This window comes from Larus michahellis, chromosome 15, assembly GCF_964199755.1.
Source record: "Larus michahellis chromosome 15, bLarMic1.1, whole genome shotgun sequence".
NCBI lineage: Eukaryota > Metazoa > Chordata > Aves > Charadriiformes > Laridae > Larus > Larus michahellis.
This window is the reverse complement of record NC_133910.1, coordinates 3,858,799-3,883,539: the sequence shown is the minus strand read 5'-3', so window position 1 is coordinate 3,883,539 and position 24,741 is coordinate 3,858,799. Positions and strand designations below refer to the sequence as shown.

The window sequence follows — 24,741 nt, the reverse complement described above, 5'->3', positions numbered from 1 at the left end:
GGTAGCCCCAAAATCGTCCAGGTACAGATGTTAGACCACAGCTGCATGAGGAGCCCCTGGCTTTGTCCCAAGGCAGTACCACCACAGCAGCCTGCGAGGTGAACCATGAGCTCCAGCCCCTCCGTAAGCTTCGTATTCCTGGCCCCCCAGGACAACGCTGTGGAGCGCAGGTACACGTGGCAGGGACAGCATCCAGCTGTCAGCTTGTCTGCTTTCTCTGCTGAGATTCATTTCAGACCCAGAGAAGGCAAGGGCGGATGAGTCTGTCATCTTTAAGGACCACAAGGGATGGCCAGAAGGGTGGCCAGTGTCTTCCAGGGTCAGCTGTGAAGTCTGAAGCATTGCAGCCCCCCAGCGATGTTGCAAGCAGCAGTTTGGAAAACTAAAGTGCTGGGTTTTCAAAGTAAATAAATATACTAAGTAATATTCCTATTTACACAGAGATGCAATTCGGGAAATATTAAAGTGACACGTTATGGTAATGGAGCAGCAAACTGCACAAAATCAAATTCACTAGGGGAAAACAACATCAGCACTAACAATAATTAGGAATAATCATTCCAGAGAGCAAAGCCTGCAGGAGGAAAACAAGATTGTCACTGTGGCTCCAGGATATATATACATATGTGTGTGTGACGTGTTTTCCTGTTGACTCATCATCTTAACGCAGGGCATCTCTCTCCAGCTCCCATATGGGTCACCACAGGCTTTCACAAGGGCTTAGTGAGACAAGGCTGGAAAAAAGAAAATACCAAATCTGGCTCTCGCAGACCATCGGTGAGTGCGCCTTAAAAGAGCATCCAGTTTTGTCTCTGTTCAACCTTTTGTTGCCAGGTAATGCTCTTAAAAACGCAATGCGCATCAACTATGAAGGGTTGGGTTGGTTTTTCCTTTTTTAAAAAGAGACCAGAACCCGCCCCTACTCCCGTGGCTGGGGAAAGACAGAGAAAAGGGGAGTTTCTCAAGGAGAAATGGGAAACAAATGTGATGCCCTCCTCTCCTGGAGCATCTTCAGGGCACTTGGGCTGGGGCAGCTGCTGAAAAATGGTCCTGTGTCAGCAGAACAGCACAGCAAGGAGGATGCAGGGAGAGGAAAACAAGTCAGGCATCCACCGGAACATGGGCTGCCATTAATTTTTACCCATTTTTCATTAAAATAGAGAAACATTTCCACTAGCTTAGAACAGGCTGAGTGGCAAAGGCCTTAAACAACCCTTCTGCCATAATTTGGTCCCCAGCTTCCCTCTTCATTGCAGTTTATTACTGACCTACCCAGGGCTATTGGATTAGCAGGGCTGTAACAACATTTGCCGTTGACACCTCTACTCAGTTCCCTCCATGATGCACTAAAGCTGCAGCCAGTACTTCTCCTGTGGCTCCCGATTCCAGGAAAAATCCCAGGAGTTTGCTCACTTTGGGGATTTGGAACAGAAACAAGCACGAGCAACTCCTCCTCCTTCCATTTGCTGCCCTCTGACAGAGGCATCTCTTTAACGAGGTTCACATTTCCACACTCGAGCCAGCCTTTGGAGCCCGCGGTATCAGCCTGGCCTGGTTAATGCACCTCTTTGGAGCTGATGAGCACTTAGGGTTTAAAAGGCTGGGCTGATGGCTTTGCGGGATGCTCTGCTGCTCCGCTCGCAAGGGACCGCAGCGCCAGGAAACCTCACCGCTCTCCGCCTTTCCAGAAACACCACTGCGCCATTTCCCGCCCAGCAGGTGGAATCGATCCCCATAATTCATCGCACAACCAGCTTCGGCAGCCCTTGAGAAAAGCAAGGGGCCGGTGCCTGTAAATCCCGGCGCCTTCCCACACCGGAGCCTTCCCACACCGCCCGGGGAGCGGATTCAGGGAGAGCTGAGCCCGGCCACTCCACGTCCTCCCACCGAGATGCCAGGTGCTGGGATGCGGAGATACGTGACATGCACAACAGTTATTGGGCTGCACTCCCAATTCCTAGCTGGGAGCCACCCAGCAAGCAAGGGTCACTTAGGCACGACATTACGCATGAAAAAAATCTGTTCTCTGTCCCCAAGCCTGGCAGAGGGAGATCTCGGGCATCACTGATGTCAGAGAGTTGTCTGCAGACAACACAAACACCTCTGGGTTTTAATTTTCCCTTTTATGTTAACTAGTTTCTGGGGGAAAAAAAAAAAAAAAAAAAAAGTAGCTCTTGTTTTTATCCCACTGGCTAAAGTTGGACCATTAACGACGGAGCCTCAGAGCTCGGACGCAGCTGCTGCCTGCGGATGAAGGATGCAAAAAATCACCCACCTTGGTTGTATAATTTAACAGACCTGAAAACCCTCCTAGAAAATGCAAACCTGCTCATAATTGCTTTCTCCCTGCCATCTCACCGAGAACGCTTCTGCTTCCTACACACCTACATTGTCACCGTTGTTATTATTCCTCCGTAATTGCTGCGGCAGCCCCAGAGACCCTGCAGGGGCTGGGACCTGCTCTGCTCGGCAGGAACACGCGGCCCCCTGCAAAAAACATTTCCCTCTCCTACAAATCCAGTCCAAAAATCCATTTCTTCCAGGAATCGTCGTGCTTTGCTCACAAGCCACACCACCTGGCTCTCCTTTACAACTTGTGTTATGTTTTTTCTAAGGTTACGCAGGAACATAAGCAAGAAAATAATCTCACCCTGCTTTTGCAAAGCTCTGTGTAAACTGAATATATTCAACTGTTTCCGTGTTGTTGTTAGAAAGCGCTGTGAAGGATGCCCAGAGATTTGGCAGGGATGTTGTTTTATTACCATTTGAATGCATATAAATAAATCAATATTAAGATCTAGTAGCGATAATCACTGAAAATACACGACTGTGTTTTAGAGATGGTCAAATTGTACCTTAAATTGCAGTCTTTTGGAGACAAGAACCACATTTTCATCTGTGGGTAGCCCAGATAACCAACACATATTAGCACTGCTATAAAGGAATATTAAAAAATTGCGTGGAAAAAAATGGTTTGGTTTTTTGTTTGTGTTTTTTTTTTTTTTAAATTGGAACAAGTTCTGAGCTGTGGACAAGCAGCTGGCTTTGACGTGGCAGGCGGTGCCGGCCGAGGGTCTCTGGGCATCACTCCTCCCCACCTCCATCTTCTGGGGTTTATCGCTCATTCACAGGCAGACACATCACCTACCCTGCGGTGCCCAACGTCCCTTCCCCTTCTCTGTTTGAAGGACTTTTTTATCATTTCTCCATCAAAGGGCTCCTCGCCTTCTATCTGTTATCCTTTTTTTTTATTATTATTATTTTACGGTTACTCCCAGTCTTTCCAATCTTACTATTTCACACCAAACTTTTCTCATCCGCAGACAACTTGCCCCAGAAACCTTGCAAGGAAACTCAACGTTCAGCAGCTGTTCATAGAACTAAACCCAATAAAAATGTAAACAGAGACCAATAAATCAGGAAAATAACAACAAAAAAAAAAAAAAACCACACCACCACAACAACCCACCCTTCAACAATCTGGAACAACAGGAATTTGGTTCCTCGTTTCTACTATGAAAAAATTGTCCCATGAGAGGAATCCCCAAGCACCTTCCTCTCACTCTTGTGTAGACCCAGAGCGTCACGGACACGGTGGTGGTGTAACAGAGAGGAGAATCCGTCCCTGTGCGTGTAGGGTGAACACAAAAGTCTTGTTAACTCTTAACGTAGGTGGGTAAAGAGGGAGAAAATGCAATAAATGTAGACAGGGAAAAGGAAAAGCAACAGAAGAGCAGGACAGAAAGCATCCCGATGAGACGGAGGGGACTAGAAGCATCGTGAGGATACGCTGGGAGGGAAGCGAAGCTGGGAGCTCACCTGTCTCGTTAGAGAAGCAGGTTTTATGAAACTTCCCCATGTAAAACTCCAGCCCGATGATGGCAAACATCACGATGGCAAAGAAGAGGAGCAGCCCAATCTGAAGTAAGGGCACCATCGCCTTCATGATGGACTTGAGGACAACCTGCAAGCCTGTGGGGACAAGGAAAAACACGTAATCAGTGAGGGAAGGAAAACCAGGGCTTGGGGGTAGGGGCAAGGTAGGAGAGAGGGGCTGCCTACGGGGAAGTTTAGGGTTGGCAACACCAAGCAAAGCTGCTTTTCCCAGGGTGCCATAAAAAAGTTGCTCCAGCCATAATGCACTCGAGACGCGAGAGAGACAATCAGGAGAGCTATCTTTTTCCAACCCCTTTTCTTCAGATCACAGATTCAAAGGTCTCTTAAGCTTTAGAGATACAAAAAAAAGACTTTTCCCAAAGGCAGACCCTGCAGCAGCGGAGCTGGGCACTGCCGTGGTACCCCCCATCCCAGGGAGCCCGGAGTTGCCTCTCCCTCCATGGCACAGGGAACAGCCGGGATGCTGCCGTGCCTATCACATCCCGCCCCTGGAGAAACAAAACCCTGTCTCCAGAGCTATCCATCCATAGTTTTTTTTCACTGGCACTAAAACTCGTTTTCAATTAAAACCAGGGGAGATAAGGTGAGAGAGGCTGGAGAGATGGAGGTGTCAGATAACGTCATACGGACGCACATAACAAAAAAAACTTCAGCGATAAGCAGCAGCTGAAAGCCACCTTGGTGGCCTGCCCTAAGGTATGGCGAATGAAGGATCTTCATTGTCTTGTCACCTTGTACAGCACTGCTGAGGTCAATACAAGTGCATGCAGAAAAAATAAAGGCATGAAGATCTGTCGGACGGGAAAAATACTGAGAGCGTAGAAGAAACGCACGTGCCATGCCGTGTACGAATGCACCTCAAGGTTGTACATTCACTACAGGAAAAAAAAAAAAAAAAAAAACAAAAAAATCCACCACAGCACACAGCTTTCACAGCATCACTAAGAACACGAGAGCAAATAACAGGCTGTGGGAAAATATTGTGCTGGTTCAGGACACATCAAAAAAAAAAAAAAAAAAAAAGCCGCATCCTCCTGGCTCCCGCACCAGGACGGGGACACCCCTGAGGGGCCACCTTACTTCTCTGACACACTTAGACTGTCACTACCACATCACATTGCCTTGCACAGGCAAGAAGTCCAAGAAAAGAGAGCCAGCAGCATCTCCTTCTCAGAGATCCTGTTAATGAACGACACCTTTCCCAAGCCCAGCCAAGGGCCTCTCCTGCGTGGGAATTCAGATTCAAGCCCTGCCCACAAAAGGATGCCGATTGCAGGGAATTTTGATGTTGTTAACAAAGCAGAAACCTTTGCTGGATTTCTGCAGCACCAATGTTTCGGTGTGGAAGCAGCTGGGGAGGTGGGGGAGCTGATGCCACCCCGGAGGAGCGGGATCTGCCTGGCTGCCGAGGGGCTCGCGCAGGGAAGAGCAGAGCATCCCCCGGAGCAGTGGTTCCCTTGCACCGGGCTCTTGCTGGAGGGGGGGAAAAAAAAAAAAAAAAAAAAAAAAATCTATCTATTCCACACTCAGAAATGAAATACACTCCTGAGAGAGATCCCCCACTAGCAGGCAGAGGAGCTGGCGAACTGCAACAAATAAAAAGGCAGTAAGGAACGGTGTGGGGACTTTGATGCTTTCAGGGCATCAGCAAGGCACGAGGCCGCTCCTCACCGGAGCATTCAGACCCTTCACACTAGCATGTAAAATATATCAAGTTGCCCATTGAGTAGGTAAGACGAAGTTCTATCTGCTCTTTCCCTTTCTTGTTTCTCCCCCCGCCCCATTATTAAAGGGGTAAAATCCCCAGTGCAAGACACTCAGCTGGTAAAACCTGTCAGAAGATCCAGGCTCAGGGCTGGAGGCCTGGAAGCTGCAAAATTAGAGTTTCGGGTCTTCACACCCCAGAGAATTAATTCAACCCCAAAGGCAAAGGAGTCCTAGGACGATTCCCTGCCGCTCACCTGCAAATTTGGGAGCGCAGTGCTGAAAGCAGAGCGCTGTACACAAAACGGGATGACAAAGAACAGAACCTAGTAAGGGCAAGAGCCACAGACTGCAAAGAAATAGAGGAAAAAAAAAAAAAAAAAAACATTGCTCGGGACAGCACGTAACTCCCCAAAAGCGATAGAGCACCTTCGGCTGTGAAGATGACATTATCACGACACTCACTTGGGATTCCAGACACAAGCTTCAGGGGTCGTAACACCCGGACGGCTCGCAGGGTCCGCAGGTCAAAATCAGTCCCAGCAGTTGCCAGAATCCTAATTGGAAAAGGGGAGAGAGGGGTGGGGGGAAAAGGAAAAAAAAAAAAAAAAAAAAAAAAGAGATTAAATGCAAATTCCTTTTTCCAAAGCATGGGTAAATGTTGCGTAAAACCAGCAAACGTCCCAGCTGCTTTGAATTTTATACCTGCGATCACATTGCAAATGGTGTCCACTGAAAAGCATCAATTCACACAGTCCTCCAGAGCTGCTGAGCCTTGCTTGGACTATAAGAAAAGGCGCGATATCTGGCTGCTTATGAGGGCATTTGAACAAAGCGATCAGGACCGGCTCTGGCCGGCAAAGAGCAGCACCCTATATGTATAGGAAAGCATACGCTAATTTTTAGGAGATGAGTTAGGCTAGAAATTACCTGCGAGAGGTTTTCTCTGCAATAAATTCAGAAGCCCCTCAAGTCCTGATGTCTGGTGTTCCCTAATATCTGAAGCAGTTTCTAGTTATACAGTTTACTCTGCGTGTGCAGAATTAATTTTTGTCCAGAGCATCTTATTTGAGGAGAATATCCAGAGAGCGGGGTGCAAGTATTTCCTCTGATACGCGGCGGTAACTCTGATAAGAAATACAGCCCCCAAACCAGAATGATTCTTAAAAATCTAAGTGCTCTGCACAGAAAATGAAATGGCTTCGTTGTTTTAGGGCACAGCCGGGGAAGAAATATTGTCACAGCGTCCACCAGCCGCAAGGATGCAATCTCCTTAAGCAAAGGCCCTACAAGGCACGCTACCCCGCAGAGAGCATGGCAAAACGGCATCCATTAATTACTGCAGCACTTCCTATGATGCCTCCACAAAAATATTCTTGATTTGAGACAGGGCTCCCCTACCACAAGCCAACCACAGAGTTAGTTCTGAGCAAAAACCCTCTCATCAGCTCCCCGTCGACTGCACCATTTAAAGTGACGATAAGCAATTGCCATCAGTTTTTGCCAGGTTTGTCCCCAGGCGGTTCTACCAAGGTGGTGGCGGCTGAGCAACCGGCCCACCAATGGGGTCTGCAAGTCCACAGCCACCTGGTACCACTTGTACAAGGTGCCAGCACTTCATTAACCACAACCGCTGAAAGCGCTGCCCTTGGGGACCCAACCGTGACCATAACCCGGCACTTCACCAACCCTTCCCCAAGATGGGCCTGCAAACCTGCCTGAAAAGTGGAATTCCAGAGGTGCCCGAGCTGGAAGGAAGCTGCCAGATTTGGGCAGTGAACCCCAGGCGGTGCCCTGGGGATTAAGCACCCAGACACTGCGAGCGTCCCATGCCTGAGCACAGAGATGCTCCAGGAGGTGTAGAGCACCCGCAGTGCGCACCCGTGATTCACCTGGGCCCTTTTTCTCCGTACCTGCTAACAGGCTGCTGAGCATTCAGCAAAGTGGCCAGCTACCATAAAAAAAAAAAAATTCCAAGAAAAAGCAGAGTTTTTCAAAACGAGACATAGAGTTCTACGTAACATGGATTACACGGGATGTCTGGCAAACTCAGCAGCGCGGGACGTGGCCGTGTAGGGAGCACTGACAGCACAGCCACGCTCAGATAAAAACCTTGTCCTTGACTTACTGACTGACTTAGCAGAGCCGCCAAGCACGGGGCAGGGAAGAGCAGGATCAGCATCGCTGTGCGGAAAGGGCCAGACTCCATCAGCAGGAGGTGCTGGAGATCAGGAAAAAAGCATGCTGAGATGTTGGATGGCAAGAGAGGCAGCAGCAAGCCAGGACCCGAGGAGCAGAGTATCTATTCTATAGGACACCTGTTCCTGCACTTTCACGACCAGAAAATTTACATTACATCAGCTCTATCGATGCATAAGCAACAGGAGACGATTTAAACCAAGAACCATTGCATGCAGAGACTTCTAATTTAATCTTCTGCGCCCGTGCCAATGATTTCGTTCCTCTTCTCCCTTCCCTCCATCCTCCCAACTTAATTGCTCACTTATAAAACTCTGCAGTCTAGGGAGAGCACACACTTCAAGTCAAAAGATAATCTTAAACATCCACCTTGGATGTTGCTACTAACGACACAATTAGTCTCCAGCGAGCTAAGATGGATTTGTGCTGTCATCAGGCAGAGCCCTGGTTCATGGTACAAGCTGAGAGGAGCCGTGCTCCACACGCTCATCATTTTGTTTCTAAATTCAAAGAGAAAACAGGAGTGAATGGGGGACACCATCAATTAGTCCCACGGTGCCAGTAAATGTTCCAGTGGCTGGAGGTCTTTATTCCAGCCCTGTCTTCTGAATAGGCTTGATGCTAAAAACAGTCTGCTCAAACTATGGCAATCTTGCCTCCATCAAAACCCCTAAATCCTTCATTAATTCCCGCCTCCCCAGCGCTGTGATCCCCTAGCTAACCTGCACGGGGCACCCGACAGCCCGCCGCCTCCCATGGCTGGAGTGGATCCTATCAAACACCAGTCTATCCATGCGGACCATCCATGCCCGTACGGCTGAGCTGTCGCTGCTACACCTGCCCGTGAATCAGCTGCTCTTGAAAACCCCTACAACCTCGGCCAGGTTTTACCTAGAGAGTAAAAAAAAAAAAAAAAAAAAAAATAAATACAGCTGCATCCTAAGCAAAGCCGCTTTTAGTGGAAGAAACAGAAGACCGGTGGGCATGAGGTGGTAACTCTAGGTCTAAAAAGAAACCCACGTTTGAGCCTTGCAGGTAAATGAGGCAGTTGGTGAGAAAACCCAGGTGGGCATCCAACGCGTTTCCTTACCAAAGCAGGGAGCACGGGCTGCTGCAGCCTTCGCATGCCGTGTGCTCACAACCTGCTGCCCTGGGCAGGCTGTCCAAACTGCGGCACCGGGGGAAAGAAGGTCCTGGGGCTTTTAGAAGCGTTACGGGGCCAGTGTCCATCCTAGGAGCCCTGGGACGTGGGGTCTCGCTGCTCCGAAGGACCGGCTGGCAGAAAGCTGGAGCCCAGCAAAGAGCTGTGCCAGGGCAGGGATGGTGCATTTTCTCCCTACAAAACTAAAACAAATTCACAGCTGCTCAGCAGCTCATACCTCTAAACTGCTCACAGATAATGCAGGGAAAAATGCCCCAGTGAGGGGCAATAATTAACGTTGTGGCATTTTCCTATGTGCCACCTTTCTGTTTTACTTTTTTACCCCAGCTCCAGTTGAAAGCTCCCAGAAGCCACTGTGAGTTAGGCCAGAACAAGTCAGAAATTATCATTAAAAAATAAGAGGAATCGAGAGGTGAAAGGAGCCGGCTGACAAGCCCATCCCGACAATCCTGCCGAAGTGTCCCCGGCTGCACAGCAAACAGCGGGGAACAAAGCAGAGGTGACGGGCGAGCCGGTGCTGGAAGAGGAAATCATCTGCGAGACGTTAAAAAATAGCAAAAGAGAAGATTTTAGGAGATAACCTCACAAAGAAGAATAAACATCTTCATCTGCAGCCCTTGTTGCGTCTTAACAGATCGTGCAGAACCGCTGGGATTTGACAGGCTTAGAATGTTGTCTCTGATAGTGCTTCAGGTGTTGAAGCGGAGGAAAATAAGTTCCTCCGTGAGGAGTTCCTCGCACGGAAGCACCAAACCTTCCCTGCTCCTCTGCCGCTGTGGGTCTGGGCACCCATCCTGAGCCCTGCAGTGCTCGGCACCGCCGCACGACTTCCTCGCTTTTCCCCATAACTCAGGTAAATGCCGCTTTCTGTGTCACCACCCCCACCAAAAAACCTCTGACTGACACCCGCTCCCAGAGACAGAGGCCAAATTTGTGATAAACGCTTGAGAAGCAAAGCCTGGGGTAAATTATAAAAGCGGCTTATTCCGTTCAGTATAATGGAAAGCAAAGAAAGAAGGGAAAGCTCCTTTCCTGGGTGTTATGCTAACATAAATAATTAGCAATCTGTTTCTTAAAGTACCTCAGAGCTTGGGATTTCTGTGTGCTGGTTCAGCAAGGCACAGGCTGTCCTAAAGTGCTGCACTTTTCAGAGCCACCCGATAACAAATCTCCTCATTGAAGCCCTGACCAAAGAAAATGCCTCGAAACTCCTCCAAGCTTCGCCCCAGAGCTCTAATTCCTGCGGATTGGAGCAGGGAAAAGCCAACCCTGCTCCTCAGCATCATCCCCACCTTGTCCTCTCTTCTAATAGCCTTTTAGTGGATTTATTTAAGCTTTTCCCAATAAAGATCTCTCAGGGAGCAGGCGACCGAGTTGCTTTGCATCTGCCCTAAAGCAGGAAGAGGAGGAGGAACAGAAAGGCAGGAGACACCCCAAGCAAAAGGATGATCACAGATACGGAGGATTCCGTACGCATCTCTGCTTACAGGAGCAACCACAGCACGGGTCCAGCCCAGCAGAGAGCAGCCGGCCAGGCTCCTTCTTCAGCGCACACATCTGCAGGGGACGGAGAGCGTTTTCTTCCCAGCCTCCTGCTGTCCCTCTCTGTACATCGCACCAGAGGCAGCACTGGACACACAGGGGAGAACTGGAAGCGGCTGACAGTCCAGCAGCTTCACAGAATCACACAGAGAATCAAAGAATGGTTTAGGTTGGAAGGGACCTTAAAGTTCATCCAGTGCCACCCCCTGCCCTGGGCAGGGACACCTCCCACCAGCCCAGGTTGCTCCAAGCCCCGTCCAGCCTGGCCTTGAACCCCTCCAGGGATGGGGCAGCCACAGCTTCTCTGGGCAACCTGGGCCAGGGGCTCACCACCCTCACAGCAAAGAATTTCTTCTTGATATCCAATCTAAATCCACCCTCTTCCAGTTTGAGGCCACTCCCCCTCATCCTGTCATTACACCTCCTGATCCAGAGTCCCTCTCCATCCTTCCTGTAGGCCCCCCTCAGGGACTGGAAGGGGCTCTAAGGTCTCCCCGGAGCCTTCTCTTCTCCAGGCTGAACCCCCCCAGCTCTCCCAGCCTGTCCTCACAGCAGAGGGGCTCCAGCCCTCTGAGCCTCCGCTGGACCCTTTCCAACAGGTCCGTGGCCTTCTTGCGTGCAGATAACATACAGCTACAGCAAAAGCAGCAAGATTAATTACTGAGAACGTTTAACGCTTCCCAAGAGGATCTTGCTACAGGACAACGCTGGTGCCAGGGCAGGTGCTACTAGAGGAGGAATCACACAAATTGTAGGCGCTTTTAATGCAACCTTTCTATTTATTACAAACTCCAGTCCTAGAAAGTAAGCGGAGGCAGCTATTTTTTCAGAGACTTTATCCCAAGCACCCATTCCTAAGAACCAAGTCAATCACTCCAATGGGATTAGGAGAGGCTAAATATCCACCAGACAGCTTCCCTCAAAAAAAAAAAAAAAGATGAAACTAGCCAGCAGTACAGCAGCTGTTTGATGCAAAGAAAGAGAAACCACCGCTTCTTACCCACCAATCCAACCCCCCCTAATGCAGGCACCTTGGCAGCATTGACCCCCAAATCTCTGACAGCAGGAGGAGCACACTCCAATAAATCACCCCCATTCCTAGACCCCGACTTTGAGTACAGGCTACCGATATTTAACAAGCCCTGGTGACCCCCAGGAAATGAAAACCAATGGGAAAAATAAATAAATATCTTCATCATTTTTGGCTGACTAGTTTAAAGATGCTTCCCCCATCTACAGGTGGTCCGTGGGCTGACCATCGCCTCCGCGCTACCTGCGTCCCTTGCTCACCCACTCCTTCCCGACTCCTCCTCCGCTGCCCGGGGGGGGTGGTGCAGAGGGTCCCTGAACCCCACAGAAGTTGTCACCACCATGAGGATCGCTGTTACCATGCTCGCGGTAGCTGGGGACCCCAGGGGAGAACTTGCAAGGTCCTCCTGGTCGCACGCCACTGTGGGAACACTTGGGAATTTTACAGTAAAAATTAAGTGGAAAGAAATAATTATTTTGAAATAAGAGGTTCTATGGAAAAGACTCATTTCCCGCAAAAAAAGGCCCATAAAATTAATCGAGAGGTTCTTACAGAAAAGATTCATTTCCCTCAAAAAAGGCCCATAAAATTAATCTTAAGCAGTTGGGCTTTTTAACTGGTGTTTTCCCTTCAAAAGCATATGCAGAACATTAAAAATTTACTAAAATATATATTTCCCTTTTTCTTTTTTTTCCCCTCTGAAACGATTTGCCATAGGAGGCTGCTCTGCCTGCTGCTTTCCTGAATGACTGAAGCATTTTAACCCCAAACCAGCACACAGCACGCTTCTGGCTGGAGCTGGCGAGACTTTCCAGGATCAGGAACACCAGCGGCGCACCAACCAGCGCAGGACAGCCACCGGCCTCGCCACGCACATCCCAGCCTTTGAATTAATGGTCTTTATTTGGAAACGTCATCTTCTCCAGCGTCTACCCCACGCAGCGGCCAGGAACCATGGACCTAGCCAGGAGGGCCTGGCATGCGTGGAGGTGGCCACCCAGACAGAGGTTCCTACCAGGGAAGCTGCTGCCCAGGAGGGCTGTGCCCCACACTCCTGGGTGCAGGAGGGTACAAGGTCCAAGGTGAGCTCTGGTGGAGTCCCTCAGGCAGCAGGTGGAGGAAGGCAAGTTATGATGGATTAGAGAGGGGGAACAAGAAACGGAGTTTATTGGAAGCGTTGCAACAAGGAACATCAGGTCCCCATGGCACCGACCTCCAAGGACTACCAGAGCATCAACAGCAAACAGACAGCACTATGGAGAAGGAGGAGCCATGGTCTCTGGTAGCTTGTGGCAACAGGGCATCACTTGCCCCCTTTTCCTTGTATGCACCAACCAGGAACAGCTACAAAGTCTTGGCAGCAGATGAAGCCAATGGACAAGACTCACGACAAGAAATCACACCAGTTGTACGCATTAAAAAAAGCTGCAAAAGGATATGGTGATGCTAGTAGTGGGTGAGAAGGCACCTCAGCTGCAGTGCAAATCAAAATGGGTATTTTCCACCTTCTTAACAGCAGAGCGCACGCTGAAAACGTTGCTCAGTCACATGCTGGTGGCATGGTCTGGCTGATTCTCTTGCCCGGGACTTGAGGGCAGGTCAACAGAGGCGACCAGCCAAGGGGTGCCCATAAGCCAGCCCCTCAGATGTGGGCAGTCAGTTTGTCCGGAGCAGCGAGCCTGACTGTCACTTGGACGGCAGCGACGTGGTTGTCAGTCCCGCTGCTCCCTCCTTCTCCAGCCACGACACAAATTTACATGCAAGGGAGCACTTGGAAAGACGCCCCGTTTCACTCAGTTTGATTTCATGCTGTGTGAGCTTTATCTTGACTACCAAAGACACGCAGTCGACACCAGGGCTGAGCCGATAAGTAGATCTGGCGTGCTAATTGCGCCGTTTAATTTATGGCATTACCGGGTTCATCTGTTGGCTCCACGGCTCCACGCTGGTGACTTCCCCACCAGCTGTCCAGTCCAGCCCACGCGAAAGGGCCCAGCTTGCCAGCTCTCTTCCTCTCCTTTGGCTCACCAACACCAAATCGAAACATCCAAGTACATACCTGCATATTGCATCTAAGCCTACTTTTTCCCTTCAAAGCACATCTACAACCCAATATACAGGGTCACAATCCTTTCCTTGACACCACCTTATTCAGAGCAACTCAGGTTGACCCCCTTCCTCATATAAACACGCTGGTCCCAAAACTGACCGTACCCATGAAAACAAGCTCGCTGTGGTGAAGGATAAATCTCTCTTTAGCTATAACATGAAGGGAACAGAGCACAAAATACAGCGAGGAAACGAGAATATTCAACAGTAGGGGGTTGCTGTGTTTCAGAGGCACAGAGAGCAAATTCATTGCTTGGCCTCACACCAAACGGGCACGTTTCTGAGCCTTTTGTAGCCAGCGCTAAATTTTCCACCAGCCTTCAGCATACAGAGAGCTGCCCGGACGTGAACGCAAACTCTCTCCTCCTCTTCGCATGGCAGAAACGCTCTGGAGTCCTGGGAGGAGACAAAGCAAAATGAGAGCAGAGTCCTCCCCCCAAACCACCTGCAACCTACTTTTCTGACTGCAATTCCCGAGCCAGGCTCCAGGGAGAAGACAGGGAGAGGAGCATCTGTAGGCAGAGACTCCTCCGCCCCAGCGAGACACACGGCAACCGAGAGGCATGCAACACGCATACGGAACAAATGAGGTTTCGCAGGGTGCCGAGGGCTCGGCTTCTGCCCAGGATGAAGGAAGATATTGGTTATGAAGCTCAAATAGGTCCTTGTTGCTCCTAAGTGGGAGAGACATGAACACACCCAGCCACAGAGGAAAAAAGGAGGCTCGTTCGCAATAAGCCGTGACAGCTGGCAGGAAAATGCACGCATCCAAAACATTTTAGCGAGCTCGCGCTGGGAAAACCAAGCGCAGAGGAGTTAAAACCATCCTGAACTTCATTGTGGCTGGCAAGTAGGTCATACCTTGAGTCTTGCTACATTAACATTACAAAGGAGAGACGGCTGCTTTCTGCCCTTGGAAAGGAATTTTGTGACATCCCAGAATTTTGTTGCTGGCATCAGAGGATATGGGGAGCAGGAGCTGGGAGCCCAGAGCACTTTCCTGGAGACATCTGGTGTCACACAGCCCATCCCACGGTCTCTGGGGTACGGGCAAGCTATGGAGGGGTCTAGGCCAGTAGCAAACAAGATTCTTGGAGAGGGAAACATCAGGGTCAACAAAATGTTCCAAGTATTTTCACTTCGTAAGGGAGGGGGGAAAAGGAGAGAGCAACAAAATCTCATTTGGGATTGTTTGCTTCATTTGTCGAATCCTAAAATGAAGTATTCTGACTTTTAACGCGTTTTCCTTTCTCGCAAAAGCAATTCACGTCAAGCCTGCAAATATTCTGTTACTTGATTTAAAGCTGCCATTTTCCTGAAAAATACAAACCCCCAAATCCTGCGTGCATGAAAAAACGTCACCCAAACTAGATGCTACTTTTCCTGGCTCTGCCGGAAAGCCGGGAGGAGGTTGACTCCGCTGCTCTCTCCGAGCTGGCAGTTCGAAACCGGGCAAAGGGCTCAGGACGGCTGGTAGGTGGATGGGGGCTGTATTTCTCTGCCAGGTGGGCTAGCAGGGCAGCACGGGCACTGCAGGAGGCAAGACATCTGAGTCACTAAAAGCACGTCTCACCCCTTCTTCCTTATAGTACCCACCAAACGAGAGCCTCCTTGCCAGGCTGCCCCAGGAGCGGTGACCAAATCTGTGTTATTTGGAACAAGAACCACATCGCCCTCTGCATTTGGCCCATCCCCAGAAGTAGTTGTTCACGAGTTGAGCAGAAAACAGCATCGTTATCAAATTACGCTATCGTTTCAAAAAGCAAAACAAAGCGGTTTGAAGCAAAGCGCAGCCTTCCCTGCCGGGGCGCTGAACCGGTGCTGCTGGAGCTGGAGGAGAGGGATGGGGAGCAGCCACCAATGAGGGGCTGGTGTGAAGGAGAAGGAAAAATATAGAATCATAGAATCACTGAGGTTGGAAGGGACCGTTAAGATCATCAAGTCCAACCTTTAACCTACCCTGACAAAAGCCACTTCTAAACCATGTCCCTAAGTGCCCCATCTACCCTTTCTTTAAACACCTCCAGGGATGGCGAATCCACCACCTCCCTGGGCAGCCTATTCCAATATCTGTCACTGCTGGGCACATGGAAAGGAGACCTCTTGTTAGGTTACTGTCTCCTGGGCCTTTCTGCACTGCAGGCTTTTCTTTTCCACTGAGCCACCAGCTGAACCACGCACTAGCTTCTAGAGAGAGTGCTTGGAGGGATGGATGGCTTTCCTCTGGGTCCATCCACTCCACCTTCACTGAATGCTGGAACAATCTAGGGATGAGGCAGACAATGAGCAAAGATACACACATCACGCAAAATGATAGCCAAGAACATTCACGTAATATAAACGGGAAGGTGGAGAGTGGACAGTTAGTTAATTCCTGCGGCCGCATTTGCGCGCTTTCTGTGTCCGCTCCCCAGCACTCGGCCAGCTAAGCCTCACTGGCAAGGCCAGATGGATGAGAACTGGCAAGAAAGGATCATCAGCATCATCCACACCAGGATGTACTTGTGCACTAGACCAATTAGAGACCCAAAAACATCACACGAACTGAACTGAGCCATCTTAGCTAAAGAGCTTTACCAGCATTCCTCTTCTTTTTTTTTCCCCCCACGCTATAGCAAAATATTGACAAACAACAGGTCTCTGCCACCGTCACAATGTCATTACACCTCTCCTCCTGCCTGCACTCTCATTGTGCTCATCCTCCCAACACAAGCACGTGGGGAGTCACGCTACGTCCGAGGACTGCACTCAGGTCACGCTGCCACTTGCATACCGCGGAGGGAGACCATCCAGGTGGTATAACCAAAGAAGCATCAGATGTGGTTAGTGTGTGTACGAGCACCCAAAACTCCTTTGATGCTACCTTACCGTGAGCAGAGGGAACAGCCACAGTCCCTCTGTGCAAGGGAAGACCTTCATTCCTCCGCCTGCCCTATCAGCTGGGAAGGTCTTCTGCCTGGGAAACGCCGCCGCCTCCTCCAATCTGCATGCCTAGGGCCAGCTAATTTAATGACCTGGTTTTGGTCCATGCTCATGGCTTCCAGCTTAAGACCATCGCAAGCAGGTGATACATTGAGCATTCAGCTCTCAGCTGACTACCTAAGCCGTGGAGGGGGGCCAATATTGAACTCCAGAGAGACGGAGGCAGAAACTGGATTTGTTGTTGTTCCCCAGGTGCACGTTGGATGGCTCTGACTGCTTCTCAGGGCCACGGGCTCCAAGTAACTACCATGCTACACCATCACGTTACACACTTAGAGGCAGTACTGACTCCCTCACCTACATCCACCGTCCTGTGTCTTCCCAGACAGGGGTTGGAATCAAGCTGGATGCTGTTGGACTTAAGTTCAACAAGACAGGAAAATTGCACCCTGTCTGTCTCTGGCAAGTGTCCCCACAAGAAATTCTCTGGTAGCCCAGAGTTTGGAGAAGGGCAAAGGCTGGAAAGGTCTCAGATACCTCTACAAGCAGGCACAAAGCTGGGTTTCTTCTCTTTGGAGGCTTGCCAGGGAACTGGTCCCCACCCATGTCACAGATAGTCATGGGACCCTTTGTCACCAAGGTCACTGGTCGCTGAGGGATGTCTCGCCTGTGAATCCTCTGAGCAAGCAGAGAGGTGCAGAAGTTCCTCATACACCTCCTGTCCAAATCTACTGCCTCAAAGGACCCAAGCCCCGAGCATTTTCCACCCTCCAGCAGGCGCCCCTTGCTCAGAGATGCAGTATTGCCAGCGGTCACACTCTGCAAATAAATAGGCAGCCCCCAAATCAACAAGGCTGGGTTAAAAGTCATGAGACCATTTGAGAAAAAATAATAATATTAGGGCACTCTATTTGTCTCGTGATTCCTCAGCTTTCGCAGGCAGCTGGGGTCGTGTTTTCAAGCTTTAGTCTGTGTGCCACAAAAAATACACACTTCAAATAAAAGCTGAAACTCTCTTCTTGTCACAAGGATTAATATAAGGCAACAGATATCATAAGACTTGCAATATAATATCTCTTCTTTAATGCATAGCTCATTGTCACTCCCAAAAGATATCATTCTCCCTCTTTCTTCCAATTATTTTTTTTTTTTTTGGCCAGAACTATCACAGCAAACATGCAATGTTGTTCTAAGGAAAACACAGTTTGCCAAGACATCTAAAATATTGTGTATTCCCTCCATCTGCTTCTGCTAAATAAACCCAGGGCCTTATCTAATATAATGAGTAGATGTTGGCAATAATTGCATAGCCATCTGTACCGTGCTTTAAACCTGTTGCAAGCTGGGCTGCGGACACGAGAAAGTCGGAATTTATTCCTTCCATGCTGAAAACAGAAATCGTAACTTCCCCCCTTCTGTTTTTAAGGATAATTTAGCCATATCAGCTCCTTTGCTTTGTGCTTGGGGAACAGTATTTCATGAACGTGACGGATAAAACCTCTCTTTTCGGTATCTTGTATAGATAAAGCTCGAGCTGTGCAGCGACAAGGCTCCGAGCAGCCCCAGGTGAACGCTCTTTGCGGCGCAGCAGCCTCCAAGGCCTGTTTCTGCCCAGCGCGGTGCAAGCATGGCACGATACCTTTCCACAACTACACCATGCCGGTGCTTTGCCCGTGCCCAAGCCCTGCTGAGGATGACCATGCCAGAGGATGCTTCCCAAAAACCTTACCGCCTAATTAGAAAGTCTCTTCTGGCTGCCCTCAGCTGCTAGAGCCACAGCACGCGAGGTGCCATCACCCAAATTTGCCGGGGGGGTTACTCACCTGATCATCCCCACTCAAAGGGACCCCGTACCGATCCAACAGTTCAAACAAGTTTTTGGTTTGCTTTTCAAACCTCGGTCTTGCCCTGCTTGAGCCAAACGGAGCCGGCTCCTCACTGGCAAAGCTGGGGAAATGGGGACCAGGCTGCAGCGTACAGGAGCACGCAGGAGCAGGCTGGCAGATGTGCAGTAAGAGGAAGATGTTTGACTGAAGCTACTCTCCGTAGGACATGACCAAAAGGGTCTGCAAGAGAGCAGTTGTGCTCAGCTACTCCACACGGTCAAAAACCACCAAGGACCTCAGATAAAAAGAACTGGAGAAACGACGACTTGTTGCCTATGAAATCTAATTAACTAGCTGCAGCCAGGTACACACTGGGCTGGAATTAAGATGTTCCGAGAACACAGCAAAGCTTCCGCGTGCACAGAAGGCAACATTTAATGACGGCATGGATCACCATCAATGCCAATACAAAACAAGCCCACACAATGATCGTGCTCTCTCTGAGCACTGGTTTGCCCGTCCTGCTTTCCTCCTCCTCCACCCCACGCTGCAGTAGCCCACTCGTTCCCCACTTTGCCCACCTCTTTTCACCCACCGCAGCCTGATAATCCCCTGCCCAAAACCAACACGAGCACACAAACGCCTACGAGGCAGCAACGCCAGTGGGCAGAGCAGCCAGGTCCCACTGAGCAGAGACCTCAGAGCAATGCCACCGGTGCAGAGAAGTGACATCTTTATAACAGGACAGGGGAATGTGCTTAAATTAATTGGCAGTTCAGATAACAGAGGCTTTCGCTCTCCACTGGGCTGTTAAGAACGCTGGAATTGCTGCAGATAAAAGTCTGGCAGCATTTTCATCATAAACTCAATGTTTCTGGGCTGTATAATCCAGCCATTAAAAAATATATGCTCTGGGCTGAAACCTGACATACCAGGTCCCAGCACAGCAGCAAATATTTGTGTTTTCCAAATTTCTAGAGCAGTCCCTTTGGGCCCATCAGGCAGTTACAAGCTGGCGGAGCGGAGATGGACGTTGCGGTTTTCCAGGGGAGGCTGCGCTTGCATCAGTCGTGGATTTCGGAGCTTCATTTCACTCCGTTGACCAAGCGGGTGAGTTTGTTCTCATGCTGCAGCCATCCGAAATACAAGCAGACAGCAGCATCCAGCAGAGACGACTGGATGTTCATTGGCCCCGTGATTTGCAGCAGCAAGTTTTCCCCGTGATATGAAGACCATCCTGAACTATGGGGCAGGAGAGAGAGATCCGCGGGGAATTTCTTAGACAGCTGCAGGAGAGGTGAGAAGCATCCTGTGGTCCACAGCAGCTTTCTGACAAGGCAGTGCAGGAGAACACAGCGCCGAGGACTTTGGGATGTAGGCCAACAGCATCAGATGCTTTCTGTTGATGCAGTCTATTGCTGTGAAATGGTCCAGAAATCCCTCCTAGCTTTTCGGCATGAGAGTTAAGTGTTTCGTTAGGAGCTAAATCACCTCAGGCTTACCTCTACAGCCAACGGAGAAAAGCACAAGCAGAGAAAAAAATAAAATAAAATAAGTAAAAAAACCAAAACAAAACGCTGGCAGTTTCTGTTGTCCAAAATGCATGAGTCAGGTTCACCAAGGAGCAGCAAGAGCAACATCGATCCGACTTGAGTTTAATCATCGAGTGAGCAAGACAAGTGACTGTTTCACTCCGTGCTGCTGTTTTCTCTTTATAATGCACCTTTCTTGCTTGAGCTGTGATTTTTAGGAAGGAGATGCCTCAACATTTGACTGGGTTTAAATCTCAGGGGGCTCGTGGTACCCAACTCTAATCTCTGCCCATTCAGTTCCTCTCCTGGCCGTGACACCCCACCCCATCAAATCACCCAACTCGCTGCTCTCTAAGCAGAAAAAAAGCCCCACAACAGCAGCTGTGGGGCTGCACCCACCGGCACCACGGCAGGGAAGGACCTCTGAGCACTTTTCCAGTCTACGGGCATTACATTAATTGAGAGTTTGCACAGAGCAGACCATCGTCTAGACAGCGTTAAGCTCCGAGCAGGGAAGGTGCAGCGTGGTTTCCAGAGTAAGCGTTTCTGACATTTGCTTAGTCATCGCCTTCCCTCCAGTTTGCTATCGTGAGCGATTCCTTCCTCCGGTAGCCCTGGAAACGGCGGGAGGAGGCAGCTCCAGATGTGTACGTGGCAGCTCCAGGCATGGGCTGCTGCTGGGTGGCACTGGAGGGGCGGGGGGCTGGGCTCCTGCTTTGTCCCCCTCCCTGCCATCCTCACCATCACCCAGCCCATCTTCCCACAGCACAGAGGGAAGGACTTCTTGTGGTAATTCCCGCATCAAACCTCAAGGCGGGGTAGCGGGATGCTGAGAGAGCGCTGGGGATGAAACGCACCCATGGCACGAGGGTCTGGGGAGACACCAGCGGCGAGAACCACCTAAAGTCCTTCTTCCATCAGTGCCCCAACTTGTTTTGGGGTCTTCAAGTTGCTCCGCTTTCTTCCTGCTCCCATTCTGCTTTTCCCAGCTTCGTTGGGCTGGTCCATAGCTCAGGCCAGGCGCTGCCAACCGCTCTGCGGCACCCGGCACCGGGGCATTACCAGCGCGTCTCAGGGCTCTAAGCACTACTTCAATTAAGAGCAACAGCAGAAGAAAGCGCAAAACGCTGCATTGTGTAACTCCTGCAATAAAAGCAGCCCCGGCAAAATGCAAATGGTTGGCATCTTAATGGCAATAACTCAAGCAAATCAGGAGGTATTGCTAGTTCTTAGAAAAAGCACTCAGCAAAGAAGGCTTTTGTGCTGAAGATTGCCTTTTTCCACCAAAAAAATGTTTGTTTTCAGGGAAACATCAATTTCAGTTTTCCAGTGGGAAATAACAAAACATTTTAGTTTCGTTTTGACTTCAAGTATGACTTCAGATTTTATTTTTATTTGGTTGGTTTTAACTGCAATGATATTGTAAAGCTGGCTGAAAGCAGGCGCTTTCACCTAAAATCAGGTTGAAGCCTCCCGGGGGAAACCCTACATTTTGAAACACAAACTTTTGGAATGAGGATTTTTTCCTCCACTGTTTCTCATTGGGGAAAAAAATCTGGATTGCTGGGCGGCCATCCTTCAAACCCAGAGGGAGACAGCTCTCGCCCGAGTCACTTGATGCCTCCTGCCCATTGGCATGCGGTGTGGGACCTCAGCATTTGAGGTGGAGGCAGTTGTTTGGCTGCATCTCCCCCACATTCGTTTTGCCTTCAGGGCCACATGGGCAGCTGGGGGTACCAGGTCCCCCCCACAAGCCACCAATGCTCGCGCACAGCCACCATTCCCAGCCCCGTTTCTCAGGGAAACCCACTCACTTCTTCAACTGCTGATGGCTGAGGTGACCGATTGCACTTTGATATTTACACGAGCGCCCTGCATGTCACGGCAATCTTCAGTAGACCACATTCTTAGGAGGCAAGGAAACTCCTTCATTTCCTTGCAATTCATGGAGAAGCAATGGATTTATGTCCACCCTTTTCTTTTTTCTTCTATTGCCCAGCAGCCTGACATGGCATGAACATGATGGCAAGAAAACTCAATCAAACACAAATACGGGTTGCTAAGAAAGAGTTTCAAAGTGGGTTTTGCACCTTCGGGTCAAGGAGGAGGTGGGTAGTGAATGCAACGCTGGGGGGATGCAAGAACCACTTCAGCAGGAACAAGCTCGGTAAGATGGATCCTCCTTCTGGAGGACAGGTCTTGGGGCCATGCAGGACACAGACCTCCAGCAAAGCTTCCAGCAAATGAGGACAAGTCGGGTTGTGGGAGGGGGAGAAAAGCAGAGAGGGAGGCTGGAGGATGCCAAGCAACATCAATTGCACAGCTTTGCCAAGAGCCCAGGATGGAGCTGGAGTGATAAAGTTTGCATCTGGGTTTTACAGATGACAAAATTTACAGGCTGGGGTAGAGCCAGGATTTGGCATTTGTCTTAGGCCCCGCTCTTCTTCAAAAGAAAGGAGAATTTTAGCCTGGAAGTTCCCAAAAATCAGCAATGGAGCTGCTTGGATGAAATCAGCAGGCAGCTCTGAGGAACAAGGCACCTTCCATTTATGCATCTTGCTTTAGAAAGGAGAGCTCTGCTTGAGTAGATCTTCTTGCTACTGGTGATAACTTTTTCATTGTTATTTGAATGTGGGTGTAAAGACAGACAAGTTTGATCACATCTTCTGCAGTTCTTGTAAAGTCCAAGTCAAACGTGGTTCGGTCACCCCTTCCACTGCAATTGTTTCATGGCAGCAGGTCACCCAGTTAACGAACATCAATGCTGTCCCACCACACTTCATGCAGCCCCATTCCCCCTTTTGGAAGCGACGCTGATGCACGCGTAGCCTGGCCACTGCTGTCCCAGCCCTCAGCACCTCTGCCTGAGCCAGCAGCTCATCCTCACCTCGTGTTATTCCAGCTTCAGTCATGTCAAACTCACCTCCCCCTCCCCAACACCTCCCCGATTCTGAGCACCAAGCTCTGCCAAAGGCCAAGGTGGTGAACTCAAAGTGGGAAAGCTGAGGCCACCGAATTCATTACACTGATGACCATCCCTGAAGCAAGATTTTAACTCCTCTACACAGAAAGGAGAGGCTGGACCTGCACACGCAGACACATCCAGCCCCTGGCAGTCACAGCTAAGTGCAGGAGTTAAACTTACACCATTTCCATTTCCCTGACCCAACCGAGGGACGGAAGTTTTGGGGTTTTTCCCCCTTTTCATTTTCCTCTCTTGTTACAATTTTCTCCCTCGTTACATGAATGAGACAGCAGAATTTTAATGCCTCTTGTGTTCTGTGAAAGATAACAGCAAACTGTACCACTCTGACCTTTTCAGTGTTTTGTAATTTGATCGGCTGTCCAGACCCACTCTTCCCTTCCCCACGCTCCACCGGGGAGAGCAGAGTGGAGGGATGGCCGGCGAGAGCGCCACTGGTGCTCGGAGTGAAACCGCGACGGGGCTTTCCTGGCAGGAGAGGACTGAGGAGCTGTCTTCTACGGATCAGCCCTTCCTGTGGGATCAGCCGAGGGTGGGAAGCTGGAGGCTGACACCAGTCCCTGCCAGGCATCCCATAGAGGATGGCAGCAGGGTGGGGAGGAGAGCACAGTGCCCCAGGGAGGTGCCAGGGAGACAGGTTTGTCTTTCCACAGCCTGAGGAGGATGGTGATGGAAAAGCATTTCTGTCAGAGGGCTCAGAAAACAGATTCCCTTGGTCCCACCAGCTGGGAAATGAAGACGCAGTGAAGCCTGAGCCTGGCACAGCCCCATAAAGACAGTCTGAGACCCAAACCCGTAACCCCAGGCTATTTCCTAAACACTAAAGCGGGTGCTGTCACTTGGCTGGGGAGGGGGACAGGGAGCCCTGCCTTCTGATCTAGTTAAAGACATCCCTGCTTACTGCAGGGCGGTTGGACTAGATGACCTTTGGAGGTCCCTTCCAACCCAACACATTCCATCATTCCGCTTTGCTGCTCCAACGCGGGGCTCACCTCCTGCCCAGGCTCCTCTCCCCAGCCCAGTGGGGACCTGCCACTCCCCTCCCTGCAGCTCCGGCGGTCACAGAAGGGATGGCTCAAAGCCCAGCTCCGACAGACAGGGACACACAACAGCCTTGACGAGGGAATTGCTTACGGCACACGTCGATCAGACCGGACCGTCTCTGTGCTCCAGATCCAGAGCCCGATTCACATCAAACCATGGCACCACGGCCGTGGACGGGGCTATCTCCAAACTCAGGCTGACACACAGGATGGTGCATCTCCTTCCAAGCTGCTTAAACAGCTCGGAGGGTTTCTCCCCGCCCCCCGCCGCCCCCAGATCCTTCCTTTTTCAAAATCATCCCCTTCCCAAAACATTTAACCTGAAATCTCCTCTAACAAACTCCTCCCCACCTTGGGGAGAAAACGGCTCTGGCTGCCATAGGCGAGTTATAACCTAGTAAATTTTAATCCTTGCCCATTATTGTATTACCACCAGAAGTACACGGATTGAGATAAAAGGCTCACCAGCCCAGCCGTAATTATATTAGAAAGGTAATTATCTCCTCTTCCATCCGACTTTGTGCTTTCTTTCTGTAATGAAGTTTCCAGCTAATGTTTGCAGCGATGGGGCCAGCCACCACAAAAATGTAAAAGCTAATTGTCTGTTCAGCGCGTGAGAGACAGCGGGGAAGGCTGGGGAGGAAGAGAAAGGAGCAGGGGAGCTCCGAGCCGGGAGCGCATCGGAGCTGCTGGCTGCTGACAGGGCCCGTGCCCTGATGCAGAGCTGGTCCCAGGGACACCCTCAGGCTCCCAGCTGTAGACAGGAGCACCCCAAAGCACGGCACTATGGTC

General features: G+C 50.2%; 1 protein-coding gene across 1 annotated transcript in view; it reads right to left on the bottom strand.

The window, feature by feature from the left end:
- The window catches only part of CACNA1B (calcium voltage-gated channel subunit alpha1 B), a 312,680-nt gene that overhangs the window by 198,474 nt on the left and 89,465 nt on the right, over window positions 1-24,741 (bottom strand). The window contains exons 4-5 of the mRNA XM_074608904.1: window positions 6,067-6,158; window positions 3,820-3,972 (exon numbers count right to left, since the gene is read on the bottom strand). Coding sequence (XP_074465005.1) covers window positions 3,820-3,972; window positions 6,067-6,158 — 245 coding nt within the window. The remainder of the gene's footprint in view (window positions 1-3,819; window positions 3,973-6,066; window positions 6,159-24,741) is intronic.